General features: G+C 32.7%; 3 protein-coding genes across 4 annotated transcripts; 1 reads left to right on the top strand and 2 right to left on the bottom strand.

Annotated features, from left to right (window-relative positions):
* On the top strand, positions 1 to 1934 carry LOC111015241 (dormancy-associated protein homolog 3). 2 transcript variants are annotated; one of them, XM_022290201.2, is made up of 3 exons: positions 1 to 234; positions 619 to 783; positions 1529 to 1934. In XM_022290201.2, exons 1-3 carry the CDS (start codon positions 120 to 122, stop codon positions 1630 to 1632), a joined length of 384 nt encoding a protein of 127 aa, XP_022145893.1. In that variant the 5' UTR covers positions 1 to 119; the 3' UTR covers positions 1633 to 1934. The 2 variants fall into 2 exon arrangements, with proteins under 2 accessions (XP_022145893.1, XP_022145894.1); XM_022290202.2 differs by having other exon boundaries at positions 2 to 234; positions 1525 to 1934.
* Positions 1935 to 8033: 6099 nt separating this feature from the next.
* On the bottom strand, positions 8034 to 11788 carry LOC111015340 (Phospholipid/glycerol acyltransferase family protein). Its single transcript, XM_022290339.2, has 7 exons — positions 11451 to 11788; positions 11124 to 11242; positions 10971 to 11036; positions 10626 to 10823; positions 9851 to 9969; positions 9480 to 9585; positions 8034 to 9245 (listed from the first exon to the last, which is right to left on the bottom strand). The coding sequence occupies exons 1-7, from the start codon at positions 11671 to 11673 to the stop codon at positions 8685 to 8687; spliced, it is 1392 nt and encodes a 463-aa protein (XP_022146031.1). The 5' UTR covers positions 11674 to 11788; the 3' UTR covers positions 8034 to 8684.
* Positions 11789 to 14180: 2392 nt separating this feature from the next.
* On the bottom strand, positions 14181 to 20341 carry LOC111015232 (T-box protein). The gene is made up of 7 exons (XM_022290188.2): positions 19670 to 20341; positions 18753 to 18830; positions 18520 to 18662; positions 18340 to 18410; positions 16113 to 16208; positions 15114 to 15206; positions 14181 to 14372 (listed from the first exon to the last, which is right to left on the bottom strand). Exons 1-7 carry the CDS (start codon positions 20330 to 20332, stop codon positions 14290 to 14292), a joined length of 1227 nt encoding a protein of 408 aa, XP_022145880.1. The 5' UTR covers positions 20333 to 20341; the 3' UTR covers positions 14181 to 14289.
* Positions 20342 to 20517: the final 176 nt, after the last annotated feature.

Below are 20517 nucleotides of genomic sequence, written 5' to 3' on the forward strand. Positions count from 1 at the left end.
ACCGCTCCGCCATCGCCTCTCTCCCTCTGTGAGGGTTTTTTGATCGGAATTCTCTCTCTCTCTCTTTGTCTAAACCTCCACCGGAATCCGCTAACTTACGCCGAGCGCCGTCGTCCGTCATGGGCCTACTGGACCAGCTTTGGGACGATACGCTTGCCGGACCGAGGCCGGACTCTGGCCTCGGCAAGCTCCGCAAGCAACCGACGTTCTCTTCTCGATCCACCTCCGGCAAGGGTACGCACGTCACCAATCTAATCAATTTAGACGCCGGAGCTTAATTTCTAAACATTAATTTCGTTTCTCTGTTCATCGAATTAATCGCGCTTCAAAACGCTTTCGAATTCGATCGATACATGGAGCCCTAAGTAATAGGTTCAAACTCTTGAATAATTTTATAATTGACTGAAGACGATCTATGTAGCTTAGTAGAAATCGGCGATTGAGGTGAAAAATCTTTGGAAAATGACCGAGTACTGGAGTGTTTATGTGGACGAAATCCTCTGGCTCTGTTGGTTCTGTGCTTGTAATGCGTGAACGAACTAGATCTGATCTGAAATTTTGAGCGGATTGCGAACAGACTAATTTTGATAATTGGTTTTCTTGTTCGTTTGGAAGCAGAATCGAATGCAGAGAGTGCGAAGAGTTACGAGGAAGGTGCTTCATCGGAGGAGACGATTAGAGTTTCGAGAAGAATCATGATCGTGAAGCCGCCGGGATATCAGTACGGTTCGCCTCCGGTGTCGGCGGCCGGCTCCGCTACGCCGCCGCAGTCTCCGTTTTCCGGTAATTTGCTCCACTGTTCAGTTCTTACTCTGACTGAAATTACCAGAATGCCACTGTGATGATGATTATTATTATTATTATGGTTTGGTTTCCGGTGAAACGGCGGAGGGAGACGGAGTTCTCCTTAAAGTGGGGAGTAAGGGCTTTTTGTTTTGTCGTTTTGTGGAGTTGTCTCCTTACGAATGGACAATCCGGTAATTAGTAATTATTGTATTTGAAATGACCATATCACCCTCATTGGACGTGTAATAATGCATGGAAATAGCCTTCCGTCGCCGTCGCAATTAAAATAATTAATTCTAATATTTAAGTGTTAACTGTTCAGCTCAGCTCTAGCAGGCTATCATTAATTAATAATAAATAGGATATATATATTTTTTAAATAAAAAAGTGTAGAGTTGTTATAATGGTAGTCAACGAGGAAGAAGGAAGGTGGATGTTGATGGATAAAGATCGAAGTATTGTTCGTATGACAATTTGATATGGTTCAATCTCAAATATTTGTTCAATTTCACCAGGATAGAGATTCACTCTAAAACTTTCTCATATTTTCGATTACATATATTTAATAAATAAATTTTAATAATGTTTTCATGTAATAGGATTTTTTCTTTCTGGAAGAGAAGGCAAATAGATCATTTACCGATCAATTTTAATTATTTCATTTCTTTTGTGCATAATAATGTGACAAATCAATCCTATTTTAACATGGGGTGGATTGGGTTATGTGTTGTTATGGAGGTAGAGAATCATTTCGGTTCCGAAGAAGATCGACATCGGATGCTTATGAGAAGACAAGCGAAGTCGGACCTCGGACTCCTACTTCTCCTTATGACATGTGAGATATGAGATAATGTCTTTTGATGAGGATGATTGATATATGATATATGATATATGAATCCCTCTAGATCTCTCTTAGATTTGTTTTAGTATCCTCCTCCCACCTACCTTTCTCTTGTTTTTGGTGTTTAAGAAATGTTTGAAACTTTCAGTGGGTGTTGAATTTGTGTGTAATATGTAGTTTTAATGGGTGTGTGTTAGGAAGGTGTGAGCATACATATGGTTGTAGTTTGTAGTTATCCTCCTTTGTAATGGTCATGATGGTGTCTTTAGTTTGTGTATATATAAAGAAAGAGACAACCTTTTTTCCATTTCCTAATTTATGCTTTCATTTTCCTTATTTATCTTCAATATCAAATTTCTATCCACATGTTCATGTGACTAGATTTAATATTGACTAAATTGTTACAAAATTGAAAATTTCTATAGTATCTTAAAAAATCGATCCGATACCAACAAAATATTATTAATATGTTCATAATATAAATATATCTTTTTTTGTTAAAAAATACATTTTGTCCCTGTAATTTTACTAAAGTAACAGTTTAGTCACTGTCATTTAAAATTTGTAACAATTTAGTCTTTATTGTAATTTTTTTATTAAAATTAAGTGTCAAATTTTATCATATAACAATTTAATCTTTGTAATTATAAACATATTTGCCCTCTTTAGTTTATCAACCTATATATATATATATATATAAGAGATTTAATTAAAAAAAATTATCAATAAGGATTAAATCGTTAGGAACTTTAAATTACAATGACTAAATTGATACATATTAAATTTCAAAGACTAAATTGTTACCAATCTGAAAGTAGAGGGACTAAATCGTTATAAACTAAAGTTCATGGACTAAATTGTTACTTTAGCCGAAGTATAGGGATCAAAATGTTTTTTAACTATATTTTTTAATCTTATTTAAAAGGCATGAATTAATGAAATGTTTATTTGTTTATTTAAATACTTGTTGCCTGTTTGAACTTAGTGTATGATCAAAAGATTGTAAGTTCAAATTCCTACTTACATGTACTCGAATTTCTTTCTTTTAATACTCGAATTTCTTTCTTTTAATAATTGTTATAAATTTTTATTTCTATATCATTTTAGAAATATATATTGCATGGACATTTTATCGATAATTTAACTTATATTTTCATTACGTGAGACCTCAATATTAATTTCCATCAATATCAGTGCTTTAAATTTAAATTTCTATTTTCATACCTTTTTTTTTTGCGAATTTAAAAATACATCTTTGCCTTTGTGTGATAATAAATGAGAATAATAAATTCTCACCAAGGTACCCTCACCTATATCCTTCTCTTTTTTTTTTCTTTTTTTCTTTTTCGTTTTCCATTTTTGTTCCATTAAGCTTGGAAACTTAAAAAAAAAAAATTATAAGAGAATTAATGGTATCTTCTATATATATATATGGAACTTATAAGAAAATTAATGGTCCATATATCCGTCATCAGAAGAACAAATATTCAACTAAGTTCCATGAATCTCGGACCGAAATTCATGGAATTTGGGAAAATTACATGATTGGGTCAAAATTGGGAAAATTATATTATAGCGAGTCAAAATTCATGCAATTTCAATCGAGATTGCATTATTTTAACGTAAAATTGAGTCACGTCAAAACAAGTATAACTAACAGTAATTGACATATATATCTCTGATCAAAATTGAACTACCAGAAGGTGCATCTGTGTATAAGTAGTTACTATCAAACTCCATAATATAGTTAATAAGTATAATTATAATTTAAATTGCACTCATCTCCATTTTTATACATAATATATAATATGATAGAGAGGCGGCTGAGCTGATGAAGTTGACAAATATTAAATTAGGTAATGAGAATAAAATATTATGTAGTAGTTAGCTGCAGCTTAAGACATTGTATGGCTCCACTTTTTTAGACTAAGTTATAGCAATGGGTGTTGCTTTTAATCATTTGCTTCACCAAAATTTTTATTATTATTATTTTGCAAAAAAAAAAAAAATACAAGAAAAGAAAATATATTAAAAAATATTTTTGAGTGAAATATTATTTTTTCTATTAAGACTTTGGGAAGGAAATATTAATGAGATGTTTTGCTAGTTTGAACATATTTTAACTGCATAATAACTCCTAATAAAAGAGTCGTTTAGACCCGTTTAGTGTGAAATTGATTAGTGTTGGATACCCAGCCATGGAATGCATGTGTTTATGAGCTACAAAATGAAATTAAGAAATTGTAATAGCTTTTGTGCAAAGAATAAAAAAACATGTAAGTTGTTCTCATTTTTGTTACTTTGATCTAGCAACAGGTTGATACTGAAAATACTTAGTACGAAAGAATCTTGTCCTTACCATCATTAAATATCTGATAACTACGAGACAGAAATGCATAAACAAAAAGTGTTTTTTAAAAATGATGAGTTGTCAAATATTTAACGATGGTAAAAACAAAACCCCTCCTTACTAGTGAGAAACCAAGTATTTTCTTTTTAGAAAAGGCCACGAAAAGGAAGGGAGAATATTACTCGGAAGAGGGAGTTGAACGCAAGGAGGATGAAAACAAGCAGGGGATACAAGTCTAGTAGTTAAAAGTCGAGGACTGTTTTTCTTAGCTGCTTTAGCACGAGTTGTATTATTTTTACCTTTTTGTGTCTTTTTGTGACGTCGTATTTCAGCTAAACCCATTGAAGGGAGGTTAAGAACTTTTACTTGTGAACTCCATTTCTCTTGCAATTGAAGTTGATGTTGTTTGAATAAAATTTGCATTTATCTTTGATGTTCATGAACAGTGATCAACGTACTTAAACTGCTTGTACCACTAATGTTTGGAAGAGCTTACTCGCACCTTATTAGTTTTATATGATGCTAGAATTATATATTTTCACTTAGAGTAGATACTTGATGAATAAGACCTGCCTAGTACTGCCTAAAAACTGGAATGAATGTTTCGTGTGGAGCGACAGAAGTTGTGGATTAGAAAATTTGGATACTTTGAAAGAATATTATGTCTGTTTGGCTAGTAATAATATCGACTTTGATGCTAGAGTATTGGGTAACAATACTATAATTTGTAGTTTTCATGATGCTAATGAACGGTTGAATATGTTGAAAAAAAAAAGGTAACAAAAGGTAAAAAATGTATTTTTAGCTAGAGAAGGAACATTGGGTAGTAGCAGTTATCATTGCTTTAGTTTCTTCTGTTTGTGTGTTAGTTTAATTGTATATTTTAGAAACAAAAGTATATTTGATTGGGTAGTAACCTCGCCAACTTTACGTCACGAAAAATTAAAAACTTTAAAAACTCCATCTTTTCACATAAAAAAACATTCCTCACTTTATCACGACGTTTTTAAAACATCACAAAAATGGTAGTTTTCCAACTTTTCGTGACATTTGTTAGAAATCTTGAGAACTTCGTATTTTCCCGTAAAAAACGCGTCTCTCCACCTCTTGATATTTAAAAACGTGTTTTCTTCCAACTCTTTGTGGCGATAAAACAAACGTTACGAAAAGCAAAAGGAAAACTCCATATTTTCTCACCAAAAACACGCTTCACACTTTCGTGATGTTTTTAAACATTACGGAAAAATGTATTTATTTTCCAACTTTTTGTGATGGTTGAAAAATGTTATGAAAAGTCAAAACCCATAATTTCATTTCTTTTCCACAAAAAAATGCATTTTTTAGTTTTTGCGACTTGTTTTTAATTTTCGTCCACCCTCCTTCCTTTTAGCTATCACTTGTAGATTTGAGACTGAATTTCGAGTCTCATACCAAATTTATATCCACTCTTACCTATACCTTGTCCATCGATCCATTCCATTGGTAAATTTTTTTGAAATTTGCAATTTCTCTTTGAGCCATGACCTATAGACTAACTGGTTCAGTCTCACTTAATTAAGTCAAATCAGTGTACTCTTCTAGTCTAATTTCTGTCGGAATACCAAGTACTTAAACGTACCTAGATGTTGTTCCAAGTACTTACGTTAATTTTTCTTAATATTAAAAAGTAATTATAACGTATGGTAGATGAAATGGTTCTCGCTGATCTTCTAACCCATCTCAATCACCATTTTATGTTTTGGTTCAAAAAAGGAAAGATGCTTCATGCTCCTTTCGTGATAGAAAAATAAAATTTCATGTTTTATATGGAGAGAATATATTTAAGTGAAAGGAAGGGAGAATAAATTTGAAATCTTTTTTAAAGTGTCTTTTGGAAAAATAAAGGTATTTGAGATAAATTTGGTATGTATTCCTTTCCAAATTCCCAAACGGTTGTACTAAAAAAAATCGTTGACTTTCTTCTCTTGTTGTAGGCACCTTAACAAGTTTCTTTGTTTGATTGTAATTGCATTAATAATCTCTAGCCATAAGATCCATATTTTTCCTTAAAATATACCTAAAATTTCAGAGCGCAAAAAAAAAAAAAAAGAATAATAATAATAAATAAATAAATTAGCTAGTTAGTTTTTTCCCCTTCTTAAAACTACTTTGTACCAATTTCTTGTGACAACTACAAAAATGTTGTTAATTATTTTTATAGTTAATGTTTAAATCACTTTTAAGATGTTTAAACTAATTGAAAATGTCTTTACGATAATGAGAAGTAGATCATTTTCCTTTTTGTTAAGAAAAAAGAGTTGCTTCACTTCGAAACATAGATATTAATTATATTTTTCAAACAAAATATACTTGATCTTTTTTCATTTGATTATGCTTTTATCTTTTAAAACTGAAAGACTAGAACCATGAATACTTTGGCAAGACCAAGATTTAACCCCACATCATGCTATCTAGTCTTTAATGTTTTAAAAGTTTCAATTACATTCTTATACTCAAGATTATGCTTCTATTTAATCATTATTGTTAACATTCCAACTAAATCTGAACATATCAAATTCAAATCAAAGTATAGATGTGTGTATGACACTTTTTAAAGTAAAACTTAAATAAACTCAAGTTGAAAATACATCGACTAAAATTACAATTTAATCCACTTTTGAAATATAAAAAACAAAACTCAAAACAGGAAAACAAATATGTATGAAATATAGAGAGAGCACAAAAATTTAACTCTCGGCTTTTGAAGTCAAAATCATTGTTAAAGTATACACATGCAAACACCTTTGAACTTCTTTATCATCTTAAAAGAATAGTATCTAAGAAGCATCTAACTCCTTAACGTTCATGCAGGCCCCATTTGGCTCGAGTCGAGAATGGGTTAGAGAAACTTTTGTAAGTTATATGATTTTGAAATAATCGTTTTCTACTACCAACAATATAAACAAAAATTATAATCTTTAAGATACTAATTATTATTGAGCATTGACTTGATCGATTCATCATATCCTTTAAGATACTAATTATCAATATATTTTGAGCATTGACTCGATTGATTCTAAGAGATAGTGGTTGCCATCAAAGTTCAATACATCCTGTTTAGCAGAAAGACAAGACAGACATCCCTTGCTCATTATCAGACAATCACTTATTCACGAACCTCGTGTGGGACTAATAGTTTTCATTTCCCACCCCAATCCCTCTCTCTCTATATATATGGTATACTATAACCCATTAATATATCAATAATCAAGTTTTCAGCAACGGTTGGATTACATCACATCAACCCAAGAGCAGATATAATATCAATACACCTTCCTACTAGATACCACAAAGATGCACACTATACCCGTGTGCTTCAAGCTCGAATCTTAAAAAAAATAGGAGCATATGGATTGGTTCAAACCAACGTTATTTTCTATCTCATTCTATCTTTTCACCCTGGTTGTTCATAATAGGCATATTTATTCAAATATTCAATGCAACTTCGACCTCTCCAACAACCCTAAATTAAAAGCTTTGAAGCTCCATTTATCTTTTCCTATGGGATATTCGAAGAAAGAAAGTCCTGTCACTATGTTCTTTTTTATGAAAAACTGAACTTTCATTGAGAAAATGAAAGAATACAAAAGGACATGCAAAAAATAGCCCAATATAAAGAGCCAAACTAAAAGAATGGGCACCAATCTAGCAATATCAAACCTAAGGAGTAATTACAAAAAACTTTGAATACTAAAGTCAAAGGGAAACGTGAAACCGAACAAGGCCCCCACCTCCTTCCAAGATCTCTCCACCTCTCTAAAAATCTTCTAGTTTTCCTCGTTCCACAACCCCCATAAAACGGCAAACAATCTGTCTACCACAAGTACTGACCTCTATCCCTAAACGGAGGGTGATGGAGAATCTCCTCCAACGTCGAGTTGCGCCCCATCACATTTTGTTGACACTTTCAACTTTTTTACAACACCCTCAAACCTAAGAAGTATGTTCAACCTTTGGTTTATAAACATGTATCAAAATTTCATTTTTGGCTCATCTCATGCATGCATGAAAATGGGATTAGACACGAGAATAGGGAGCATATAAATTATTGGGCTCATCATAACTTCACTAGACAGAAGACTCTGGAACAACACTTTACAATCAAATCTTCGGTCTAATAAGTGGTGGCCCCTCAAGTATTAAAGGGTAAAAAAGTCTGAAAGCCACAGTCACAACATGGCATGAAAAAGTGGGAAAAAGATTAATCTAAAACTTATAATCTAATGGCCTACTAGACACCTAAAATATAGAATGAACTGGAGAACTTGAGCATACCTTGATGTGTTGATTCCATTTGATAAGTGGCATATAACTTCTCTAGCTTTGCCACATTGATGGGATGAAAATCATTCTTTCGTGTTTATTTCTCAGCTTCCAGCTAAACTGTTCTGAATTTCAACCTGATGTAAGACTAGAAAACCAGGCACAAAAATAATAGGACCAAAATCTCACACAACCAGCAGCAATCTGTATTAGAACGTTATCTGCTCCAATTGAAACCAGTCCCGGATTTAAGTTGTTACCCAGAAGAACTTGGAACCAACACATTACGGAGTTCATGTGAATGTAAGAGCTTGACACTCAATATCTATCGGTTTTCTACAAGAGAGGCCAGCTGAATGGTTGATCGTCTATTGATCTCATTAGCAAAGCCAAATTGTTGTAATGCTAATAGCACCACTGTCGTTGCACATTAGCTTCGACAAACTGCTTCCATGCCTTCAAGGGCCTATTTGCCTCCCCAAATTCAGAGCTGCTTCCTGTTCTGTAATTCCTGAACAAGCCTCTGGCTGCAAAACTCATGAACTCCGTAGGATCCATGTAACCACGCATCCTTGATATGAATCCACCCTCTCGAGACAAACGCATTCTGAAATACCAATCAGAAACAGGTTGTTCCGCTGAGGAAACATCCAAATTGGGCTGGGTTTGAGTTTCTTGCTTCATGGGAGAATTGTAATCAATGGAAGTAAAGCTCCCAATGCCAAATGAATCCCAATCAATTTGCTGCAAGATCATAGCTGCTCGTTCCATGTCACTCATTGAATAATTTTGCATATTCAATGCATGATCATGGGCTAGTTTTTCTACTTGAACTTTCATTTCAAGCAACCGATTTCCAACTCTTGAAGAAACTGCATCATATAATTTTCCCCTGGAGACCTTGTGTGCACTTTCAGAGTTGAGTAAATCTTCAAATTCAATGGGATCCCCAATAATAATTGTCACCTAAAAATTCCATGAACCACAAGAACATTTGAGAATGCTAAAAATATTGAAGATATATGAGATATATGAAAATCAATTTAAAAGATGAACAATATTTAGATGTGAGAAAGAGAGAGAGAGGATGAAAGACTCAAATGTAACAAAATAATTGACAAGAATGATGCATCATACTGTTAATATCTGAATTTCTTAGGAGCCTATATGGGTAAAGCACCCTACTTTTAGACAACCTACCGTCTTCCCAATCTTAGGAATTTTAGCACCAATCGGCATGATCTCCTGCATCCCCGTGTGCACGAATGGGATAACTGTAGGAACAGTGTCTGCATCTAAAATCAGCCTGCCAGAAATATTGATAGAGAATAGTAAACAGGCTGTGTAACAAAGAGAATAAAAGGTAGGAAGCTATGCTATGAGAGACAGCAAAGATTCGATGACAAATTCATCTATGGCAAAATGCACATTCCTAAAGTAGCTCGTGACTAAAAAACACACTTCCAAATTTGTGTCAATAACACTTCCCCAAAGTTCCCACAAATCTGGCTTTTGAAAAATACTTTCAAGCCATAATTATAAACCAAAAGAACAGTTTCACAGATGCTCACCTCCCGATGCCTCTTTTTGAAGAACCCATTGTTTTCCCACCATCTCGAGAACGACTCCCCTCAGGAAAGATGTGAACCCACCCTCCATGATTTAGTTTTGAAATAGCCATGTCCATACCCTAGAGCCATCAGACAATGATAAGGTGAGAAAACTAACATGCAGATGAAACTAAAATCCAAGTAAATGACACCAAAACTTCAACACACTCAATCCGTTCCATGCACATATCAATTAGATCATATGATTATCACTCTACAGTTTATTTTTAAAATGGAGTTTAATCTATCCAAACATCTTTCTCTAACAGTAAAAGAAAATACTAAGAAAATGACATATGGAGGAAGAGAGGGTTCCAAACATTTATAAAACTATATTCTATTATTCACATTCCAGGATTATGTTTCCCAGGCGATCAGATTGGAATTCAAAGAGGAACGGAAAAAATAAATGTTATGACTGTATATAAAGTAGTGATATCCAATCAGCTCAAAAAATATATTACAATCTCCAAGATCCTTTCTTATACAGAAACATAAAGATAAGGAGAAAGAACGGATTCTCAACACCAAGTATTGATCACTCATTGCTAAATTTTACTCTGATTAAAGACAATAAATAAAGTATTGATCATGAATACAAGGAGGTAATTGGAAATAAACCATTCAAGGTTACCAAACATGTCAGCCACATTTCAAATGATAAACACCACGTATTATAACAACTACGCATAATCTTGCAGAGCTAGTTTAAGACAAGTTGAAAAGGTTGCATTACCTTCTGATAAACGCCATCACCACGGGCAACTGGCAGTACTTTCACGGTTCTAAAAAATGCAGAAGTGACAGGATTGCTAAAACATCGATCAGTTGCACATAAAGTCCATCTCAAGTTCTGTGCATCAAAAAGTACGCGTGGAGGCAGCAGTGCCGCAATTACAAAAGGGTCGTCTACAGAGGCCACGTGATTGCTAACCTGAAAAAATAGGGAAAATAATACAGCACTCCATCGGTACCACAAATTACTCTAATTTTGATTCTTTGAAGTTTGGCGATGCATCCAGCTAAACCAGGTGGAAACATATAAAAATGGAATGATGAATAAATTAATAAAGATCCTCACTGTAACAAGAGGTTGGTCCTTGGGTCTGTGCAGCACTGCTTTGTGTAGTTTCTCCAAACCGTATACCTAAAAGAGAAGCCAAATGATAAAGAAAAAAAGGCAAATAATGAATAAATAAATAAGAAAATATCACACTCCACCAGTTTTCAGCACCTGGACACGATTCAAACCATGCATAAACACATGACAAACGTTCCCAAGAACAGGAACAGCTACGGCTTGAAGCATCCGAAGAATGACCGATTCTTCTCCATCATTGAAATCCTCCCCAACTGTCTCCATAAAAACTAACTTCAGATATTGCAGCTCTCACAAAATCCACTACTCAGAACCATCACTTCATAAACAATTTTGTACGAGCATATAATCGATTAATTAAAACGCAAATATTAGGTTCTCTGAGAGAATAACTAATAAACTTCATTCGATCAAAAACCTGCTATAACAAGTTATTAGTTGCTCAGTAAAAGAAATCCCGACCTCGCTTCCGATAAAAAGTAGTGGAGGACGGCAAATCCTGACGAAAATCACGAAACCTCTGAAGCCAAAGACGGAGCGTGAAGGAGAAGTAAGAATCGGAGAAAATAGGTCGTTTGCGGCGGTGTTTGTCGACGGCGACACGGAAGCGGTCCCGGAGGCGGAGCTGCAGGTACCGGGCCTTGTTCTTCCAGAGATCATTGCGGTCAATGAGATTCAGAGCCATAGCATTTGAGACTTGAGAGAGAGAATTGAAAGCAGAGCGCCGGAGTTGTGGATTACAGCGGCGGAGGGTTTGATCGGAGAGATCTCGGAGAAGGAAGCGAAGTGGAAATTTTGAGAGATGAAGGAAGGAGAGGGGTTTTTATTCCGTGTATGTCGGTCTACGATACACCGGTTTTCCTATCCGAGTCATCAAATCAGATGGCCCCACTTTCACTTTATAACCATTCTTGGATTTACAACAAATATTTCCAAATCACCAAAAATTAAATTAAAATATCGCCTCCCAGATTGATTTTTTTGAAAATTAACAAAAGTGTAAAGGGCTTTTTTTTTCATTTAAAATAAATTATTTATTTAAATATTATTATTTCAAAACTATTTTTTTTTAAATAGTGTAGCTTTAATTTGGACGTTGTAAAGAGATAGACGGTGACTTCACCATGCGCCAAACTAGCTATAAATTATGTCACTTACACAAAGTAAGACCATTTCAGCAAGTTAAAAACTAAAATATTTTAAAATATATTTTGGTATAATTATGTTTGAATAATTAATTTTATATTACAATATTTAAAAAAAAAATCATGGTTTCTTAAGACTTTTATATATAGAGCATAAATGAAGGGTTAAAAAAATGATTTATTATCCTTAAATGAGTTGTATCAATTTTCATAGTAATCTTTCAATTTCATTAACTAAACCCTAAGCTTAGATGAGTGTTGAAAATTTTAATCTTTTTTTAATTTTTATTAATTCACCCACTAAATTTAACAAAAAAAATAATGTAAAATTTCTAAACTCACTAATTTAATAAAAATCAAGCTTGGTAAAAACAAATTAAGTTTTATCAATTGCACATATTAAATAACTCCAAAAAAAACTCTATAATCTTTTTTGTTTAAATCATGTAAATTACCTACCAAATATAAGTTTTATAATTCCATTGAAACATGTGAGAATAGTTTTTTCAACCATTTTCAAATTAAAATCTATTTGAGCGTAAAATTGACATAGTTTTTAAAGTTTAAGGTTAAGATTTTAACGCTATATCAAAGTTTAAAATGTAATTTGATGAAGTTGAAATTTAAAGTAAAAAATTATACACGTTAAAATTTATATTTTCTATATATATTTGTATTTTATTTTTAAATGTGGCAGAAAGTTTAAAATCTTACAAAAATATCATAATTCAAATCAAAATTAAAGTCAAATTTAATATGAAACATATCTTGAAAAGTCTATATTTAACCAAGATAAAAAGTTGTACAATTTTAAAACACAAGATACTGAACGAAAATTTTCATTTTTTTCTTAAAATATTATATCATAAATACATAATAAGAAGATTCGAACCTACAACTTTGTAACATATATTTTAGTCACTAATTCATACTTAAGCTTCCACCTGCATAAGGTTTAATTTGGGTATGTTTTTTAAAATTTTTGATTTATAGATTAAATATTTAAGTTAAATTATTAATTATCCTTCTCATTTGGACTGGGTAATTACATGCTTGTTTTGAAAATTTCAATTGTGTCCTTGTGATTTGGTCGATTATGAAAATATTCTTTATTAATACAATATGCTACCATATTTTAAATATGTGATATGCTTTCTATTTATATGGTAATAGGTGGTGTTTTATATGGTTTTATAGTGAGTTTTTCAAGTCAATCGAAGAAGAATTTGTGACCGTAAAAATTTAATTAAATTATAAGAACAAAATTAAAATTATACTCGAAATATAGAGAATAAATTAAATTGGAATTAAGTCCAAATGACACGAGGCTAATCTGATAAGGTAATCAACCGTATAAAACTATTTTCCATTGTTTTCACATTTTATAAATTGTTTGGAACGATATGTTTTTGTCTTTTATTTTCAGTTACATCTCTCGCTTATATCTTTTCTATATTCCATCCCGTTCTTGGATTTTGAAAATCAAAGTCAAGTCGAGGAATCCTTGTATACAGACAAGAGCCTTTGCAGAAAAAATTAACAGGTTAATAATTAATTTCAATTATTTTTAAATATTTACGGTAGTAATAGATATTTTATCCATTAAATTATGTTCAAGTAGGCCAATTTGATCGCTGATTTAATTTATTTGATCATGTAGTCAAGATGGTCTCTAACTCCAATTTCAATTTAACTATAGGTATGTTTACTAGAATTAGTAATTTTAGAAAAAAAGATTTAAGTACAATTGACTTTCTAAAATCATCATTCAACATGATATCTTAAAAATTAATTTAAAGTAATTTTAAACTTTTCTAAAATCAATTTTTTCCTTGTCAAATATGACCAATGGAAAAAGAAGTGATTTTGACGATAACAAAAATTATTTTAGCCATGCACCCTTAATTCCTTGTGCCCCTAGCACAACAATGCAATCATCAAGGGCACACCTGATCTACCAAAAGCGAAAGAAATCTCATCCTTCTCTTTTCTCTATTTTTGCCCCCATGTCACCATACGAAACGGAGACGTAAAAAGGACTCTATAGTTCAAGAAAATGAAAAGGAATAGATAGAAAAAAAAGTACATAATTAAAACATGATGGTTTCAAATTGATTCTTCTATCTTGACAAATTAGAATCATGGTATCATCATAATTAGCATATGAAGATTTGGAAATTTGGCAAAGGATTGCCAGTGTCCAAGTAGTTGACATCAACCACAGTCTCCCCGAGATCATCTGGAAAACAAGGATCACTTGTGTAAATCAATCAAATCATTAAATCATAAATTATTAGTGTCTATTTAGTCCCTCAATCACATCTTTGAACTTCGAGTTATGTTTCGATTTAGTATCTATTACTAGTATTCGTTTTAGTATCTATTACTAGTATTCGTTTTAGAATCTATTACTAGTATTCGTTTTATTATCTATTACTAGTATAGTAAATGAATAGCTAATATTCTAGTTGATGCACCATGACGAGATAGATGGATGACATACATAAATTAACAAAACTAAATTGATTAAATTAGGTTAAATTATAAGTTTAGGGTTGTGTAAGATCCTTGAACTTTAAAAAGTATAGAAATTTAATTTATTTATCTAATAAGCCCTTAAACTTTAAAAGTATTTAATAAATAAATGATCTATTAAACACAAAATTGATTGTTCATAGACCCATCAAATGTAACCACAAAAGTTCAGATGCTAAACTTATAATTTAACTTTGTATAGCTTGTTACATCACGTCAATCAATGAAGAACTATTAAATATACATGTTATGTCAACATTATATTAATAATGTTAACGACAAAAAATAAATAGATGCATTTTGCAAAATTAAAAAATGTAGTTCAAAACTTTTTAAAAGCTCAATAGTTGGATACACACCATGCTCAAAGTTTGAGAATCAAATTTATAATTTAACCAAAAAAATCTCAAAATCAAGAGCCAAGGAGAAAGTTAGAGAAACAAACCTTCATAGATAGTTCTTGCTACATGTACATATTCAGGTATGATATCTCTGTATATAATTCCATCTGGATGAGCATCCAGCACCACAAGAACCCCTATCAATTATCATGGACATTTTTAGTTGAAAAATAAATAAGATAATAAAAAATGTAGCATAGTTTCGACAGGTAACAAATCTCTCTCTTCTAAAAGAAATATGAACAACAAATTTTTATGTGCATCTCAACAAATTTCATAAGACGCCAAAGCAAGCATAGGTAAATAGTAATTGACATATATCTCCAATCAAGAGACTATGAAGTTCAATCCCCATCCCACGTGTTATACTAAGAAAAGAAAATAAAAAGTTCATATTTAGGGTCTATTTGATAACATTCTAGTTTCTTAGAAAACTCTTAAAAGATTCTTGTTTCTTAGAAAACTCTTAAAAGTTTCTTGTTTACTGTTAACAATTTTTTTAGAAACATTAAGAGTTTGGTAACTGTTTTTGTTTCTTATTTTTTTAAATTGTAAAAATTTTGGAAAAGACAAAATTTTCCATTTTTCAATTTTTTTCAAAACATAAATAAAAACATTACTTTGTCATTCTTGACTTACAAAATGTATAATAAATATTTTAGAAATAAGTAAAACATAAAAATTTTGAATATTTAATTAATTAATTTTTATTCCTTACCAAAAAAGTAATTAACTTTCATTTAAAAATTTTACTTTTTTTTTTCAAATTAAAATTGTAGAGAACAACAAGAAATGGTTACAAAACATATTTATGTCTCTTTTTTCAATAAAAAATAAAAAACAAGAAACAATTACTAAATACAGTTATGTTTTCCATTTTAAAAAGGAAGAAATAAGAAACGAAAAAGGAAAAACGAAAAACAATAAATAGGAACGTTATGAAAAGAGCTGACGAATCACGAGCAATGGAAGGTTGCATCCGAGATAGATGGCCAGTGGCTACTATGATGTAGACGATAACTTCAAAGCCTAGGAAAGATTACCTGGTGCCTCCCAGTCCTTGGTAGAATTGCTGGGCATTGGTGCCAACCAGAGAATATTTCTCAAGTTTATTGAATCATCATAGGCTACATTAGATCCTACATTAACAAATTCTAGAATTAGCAAACAACTAAGCATTAGAAACATCACTATCTTCCTTTCTTAAATAAGAGAGAGAGGGAAAGGACTTCTATGAGGTTTAACTGTTGAAGAAAAAAGTAGATAAAGTACAAATAGTCAACAAAATCTAAAAAGTAAATTAGAAAATTACATCACAAAGTTCTAAAATTTTAAACCTGTAACCAAATGAATCCTCCTGGCCAAAGAAAAATGACAGAGAGTTCGTCGAGATGGGCACTAAATACTTTTCGAGATATATCTCCCAAGACACTAGTATGGCAATCAAAATCATGAACATTAGCACGAAATGCTTCCATATCCAAGTGGTAGTATCAAGACCCTTATGACCCAATCTGGCCCATTCCTTGAAAGTTCTTATAGAATCTCTATCTACCAAAATTTTTTACTTCTGGTTTTGATGAACGAATATTCCCACCAACTGAACCTATGAGAGATTTTTATACTTAGTTTCTTTCTCTGCTATCCCTATCAGCCATCTGTCTGCATTTTTTCTACCATTAGACTTCGGCCATCTGCCTGCATTTTTTCTACCATTAGACTTCTAGCCCATCCATATTTTTCTCTCAAGTTCAGTCTCATCCATATTTTTCTCTTTAGTTTTTTTTCCATGTCCCTCCATATCTTATAGAGGGGAGAAGGGGTAACTTTAGGTGAAAAGATCAAACAAAAGCAAAGCAACAACTTTTTGTCTAAGTTTCTCTTTCTTAACTTAACCATAGTTAATTAAAAGAGTTGCTTTTAAGTAAGAAGCACATATGACAAGGAGAGGAGTCTGGAGGAGTTTGAGGTGACCTAGCTTAAACACAAAGCATGCTTCTTAAGAGATTTTATAACGAGCTAGGTCACATTTGATAATCATTTATTTTTAGTTTTCTATTTTTGAAAATTAGGCTGGTTTCCTAGTAATTTCTATGGTATGTTACTTTCACCTTTGAATTTTAAAAAAAATAAAAATAATAAAAAAAAAGTTTTTAATTATTACTTTTTAAGTTTACAAATTTGGATTTGGGTTTTGAGAACATTTCTAAAAGGTAGATAACAAAACAAAGAAATGTGGTGTTCAAGGGCTACCAAAAAACCGAACTGACCGACCGAAACTAACTGAATCGAAGTCGATTGGTCGGTTTGAGAGGTGGGCAAATCAGAGGTAAGACTTGGTCGGTCCGTTCCATTGAACCTACAAGAACCAACCGTCGACCGATAAGTCCAATATATAGTAAAAAAAAAAACTACTTCCTTTTTCGTATCACTTTCACTTGAATCACGTGAATACCTTCCTCCCTCTATTCACGTAATTCACTTATTAGTGATTTCTCTCCTTTTCTTTTCCTGAAATCTTCCCAGGCTGTTCATGTGATTCACCTAAATTGCTATTTTTTTTATTTTTTATTTTATCTTATATATTTAATCTTGTCTTCTCCCTCAACCATTCCTTTTCTCTCTCATATACTCCTATGTTTTCTCCTTCCCTCTCTCCTTTATTTCTCTTTTTCCTCATATTTCCTTTCCTACTCCATTCGACCTCTCTCACCCTTCTAATTTTTTCTTTAATTTTTCTTCTTTCAACTTTCTTACTCTATCTCTTCTCCATATCTCTCTTCCTCTTTTTCCTCCTCATCTCTTCCTATTATCTTTCTCCCTTTTTCATTGTCTTCTCAGCAATGGATATACCAGATGTACATAGGAGAGACAAATCCTTCCAGCGTTCAACACCATCTCCCTCCTCCATTTGAAACCCATTTCCCTCCTCCATTCGAAACCCATCTTCCTCCATTCGAAACCAACCGACCTTTCTGCAAATGGTCGGTCGATTTATACAAAGAGAAATAAAGAAGAAGAAAACACTAATGGACCGAAAACCAAAGGGTTGATGGTCGACACCGATGGACCAATGAACACCCCTGTAAAGAAACACGTGTGAAAGTAAACTAAAAACCAAATGGTTATCAAACAGAATGTGGTTTTATGTCAAGGCTAATGATCTAATACTCTATGCTTCCGTTCATGTGAAAAAGCATTCAATTCTATGGAGATGAGAAGTAAAAAAAAATAGCATATTATGCATCATACAGTTTGTCTTTGTCATACCTATTTGACAGTAACCCATGTTGTATGGAAAAACCTTTTCATCATAAGCTGGGAATTCTTTGGCATGAAACCTGCCAAATGCAAAACTTGTTACATTACATATCACCTAAGAGAAAACATGAAATCTCCAAAGATCAAATAGCAGGTTTCGGGGAGGAAAAAATGAAAGAAAAAACTCACAGAATACCGAGCCTGTTGTTGTCGAAGGCAATAAAAAGATGACCGTGAAAAAAATCGAAGCGATCCAATGTAATGTTTAATCCCATTGCAGCAGATCGAGCAACAATGATCTCAAACAGAAACTGAAGGTATGAATTTAGTTCCTGCAATTTCAATACCAAGCTTCATTTGTAAGTCCCTATTAAACGTCATAAGGATCATAAATATAAACTTCTTGGAGTATAAAGATACACCTCACTTATGAAGCGTCTCCCATATGGTGTTCTTGTGAGCTCGCATTTGTGTCTTTTTGATCCGTCAATGCTGGGTATCTGTTACATTACTAAAGCGGGTAGGGGTTAATGAACTTGGTTACCAATCTTAATTGAACTATTTAAATTTTTTTTTTTAATGTGTTAACCTTATCATCACCACATAACACAAGACTTTCAATTATCACAAAATAAAGAGCAAAGATAGAAATTCATTATTTGTTCGTAATTTGACTGAAGAGCTTAAACTATTGAGATAGAGTAATTTATTCTCAACATTCTTTTTGACAGGTAAACTTTAATTCAGTTCATGAGATCCAATACATAAACTAATTATGATTTAAACTCAAGACTTACTATTTGAGTATCATATTATCATGTTCGATTTAACCGAAAAGCTTATGTGGTTCTAATTAAAATTAACCCATATACTCCAAAGATAAGCAGCCAACACAGACTTGCATATTAATTTGATTCACAACACTCAGCAGGAACACTAATTACAATGATTTAAACTGAAAACTTGTCCAATATTGAGATGACCATTAAACCAACAAACTTAAGCTACTAGACTACACTAAAACTCTCTAACATCTACATAGTAATGAACAAGCTAAATAATTAAAGTGGCCCTAATATATTAGGTAATTCTAAATTTTGCCTCTAATCAAGTTCTCAATGTTACATTAACGATTTAAAAATTCTCAAGGTCATCCTATAAAAGATGGTCAAATTTTGTTAACAAAAAGTCGATGCATCATTTTAGATGTCACTACTATGCTGTTTGACTCATGAAACTCAACCCGTGCATCAATAAAATTCACTTCAATGTCAACATTTTGCAATTTTATTAGATTTTTTCAACAGAACGTCCTAATAAGGAAAGAAATTACACTCACAGGGATCACAGCCGGATCAAGGGCGCGATGGATAGCCCCAGGGTCTCCACCAGAGTCAACAGCAAGCCGAGCGAGTTCGAGAACCGACTCCGGCGGCCACCACACGAGCTCATCCTCGTCTCTCCGACTCCTAATCCGGCCACTGAATCTGTTCGACCTCAAGCTCCGTCTCCTGGAGCTTGGATGGAAGGGAACGAGGAATTTGAGGCAAGATTTTAGTTCCTGCGCTACGCTAGGGTTGACGGCGGAAGCTTGGGGTTTAGAACCGAGAAGATTGAGCAAATCCGAGGGCGTAGCTCTGGGAATCGGCGATTGCGATGGCGGAGGAGAGGATCGTTTGTGGTAATTGGGAGAGAGAGCGAAGGGGGTGACGGAGAGAGAGAGGGAGAGGAAAATGGTGAATCTGAGAGAGATTGAAGGGTTACCCATTGGAGCTCTGTCCGTAGAGCTGGTGGTGGCTGTGGAGATGAAAATGCATTGCAATGGAATTGAAGAACTCAGAAGAAAGATGACAATGGAGGACGACAAGGATTTTGGATCAGATCGGCAAAGATGATGGATGATTCTGGACTCGGTGGTAGCTCTGCAACTAATTTTCTTCCCCTCCACTCGTATCCACAGAACCTTTTGAATATTATCATAATCTTCCAAAGAGTAGAGCATTAATAAAATTTGTTCAAACTATGCTTCAAAAGTTTCGTTTATAGGATTTTTTTAATTTTTTATTATCTAAAGACTAATATTTTCAGAACTCATTTTTTAAATATTCTAACTTTCAAAAAGAAAAATATATATATATATATATATATATTACACTTGGCAGTCTTCTAATATTTTTTTCCTTTTTT

The sequence above is a fragment of the Momordica charantia genome, assembly GCF_013281855.1.
Source record: "Momordica charantia cultivar OHB3-1 chromosome 6 unlocalized genomic scaffold, Mcharantia_2.0 BLBB01000006.1, whole genome shotgun sequence".
In the NCBI taxonomy this organism is placed as follows: domain Eukaryota; kingdom Viridiplantae; phylum Streptophyta; class Magnoliopsida; order Cucurbitales; family Cucurbitaceae; genus Momordica; species Momordica charantia.

Bases quoted from the DNA above. Each gene is read 5' to 3' on its own strand.
- LOC111015241 (XM_022290201.2), top strand. From the start codon at position 120: ATGGGCCTACTGGACCAGCTTTGGGACGATACGCTTGCCGGACCGAGG. The intron at 235-618 runs GTACGCACGTCA...GTTTGGAAGCAG, and splicing joins TCGATCCACCTCCGGCAAGG to AATCGAATGCAGAGAGTGCG. The intron at 784-1,528 runs GTAATTTGCTCC...TTATGGAGGTAG, and splicing joins GCCGCAGTCTCCGTTTTCCG to AGAATCATTTCGGTTCCGAA.
- LOC111015340 (XM_022290339.2), bottom strand. From the start codon at position 11,673: ATGGCTCTGAATCTCATTGACCGCAATGATCTCTGGAAGAACAAGGCC. The intron at 9,970-10,625 runs GTAATGCAACCT...TGATGGCTCTAG, and splicing joins GTGATGGCGTTTATCAGAAG to GGTATGGACATGGCTATTTC. The intron at 9,586-9,850 runs GTGAGCATCTGT...TATTTCTGGCAG, and splicing joins TCAAAAAGAGGCATCGGGAG to GCTGATTTTAGATGCAGACA.
- LOC111015232 (XM_022290188.2), bottom strand. From the start codon at position 20,332: ATGCTCTACTCTTTGGAAGATTATGATAATATTCAAAAGGTTCTGTGG. The intron at 18,411-18,519 runs GTGAGTTTTTTC...TGCATTTGGCAG, and splicing joins AACAACAGGCTCGGTATTCT to GTTTCATGCCAAAGAATTCC. The intron at 15,207-16,112 runs GTAATCTTTCCT...GATAATTGATAG, and splicing joins CAAGGACTGGGAGGCACCAG to GGGTTCTTGTGGTGCTGGAT.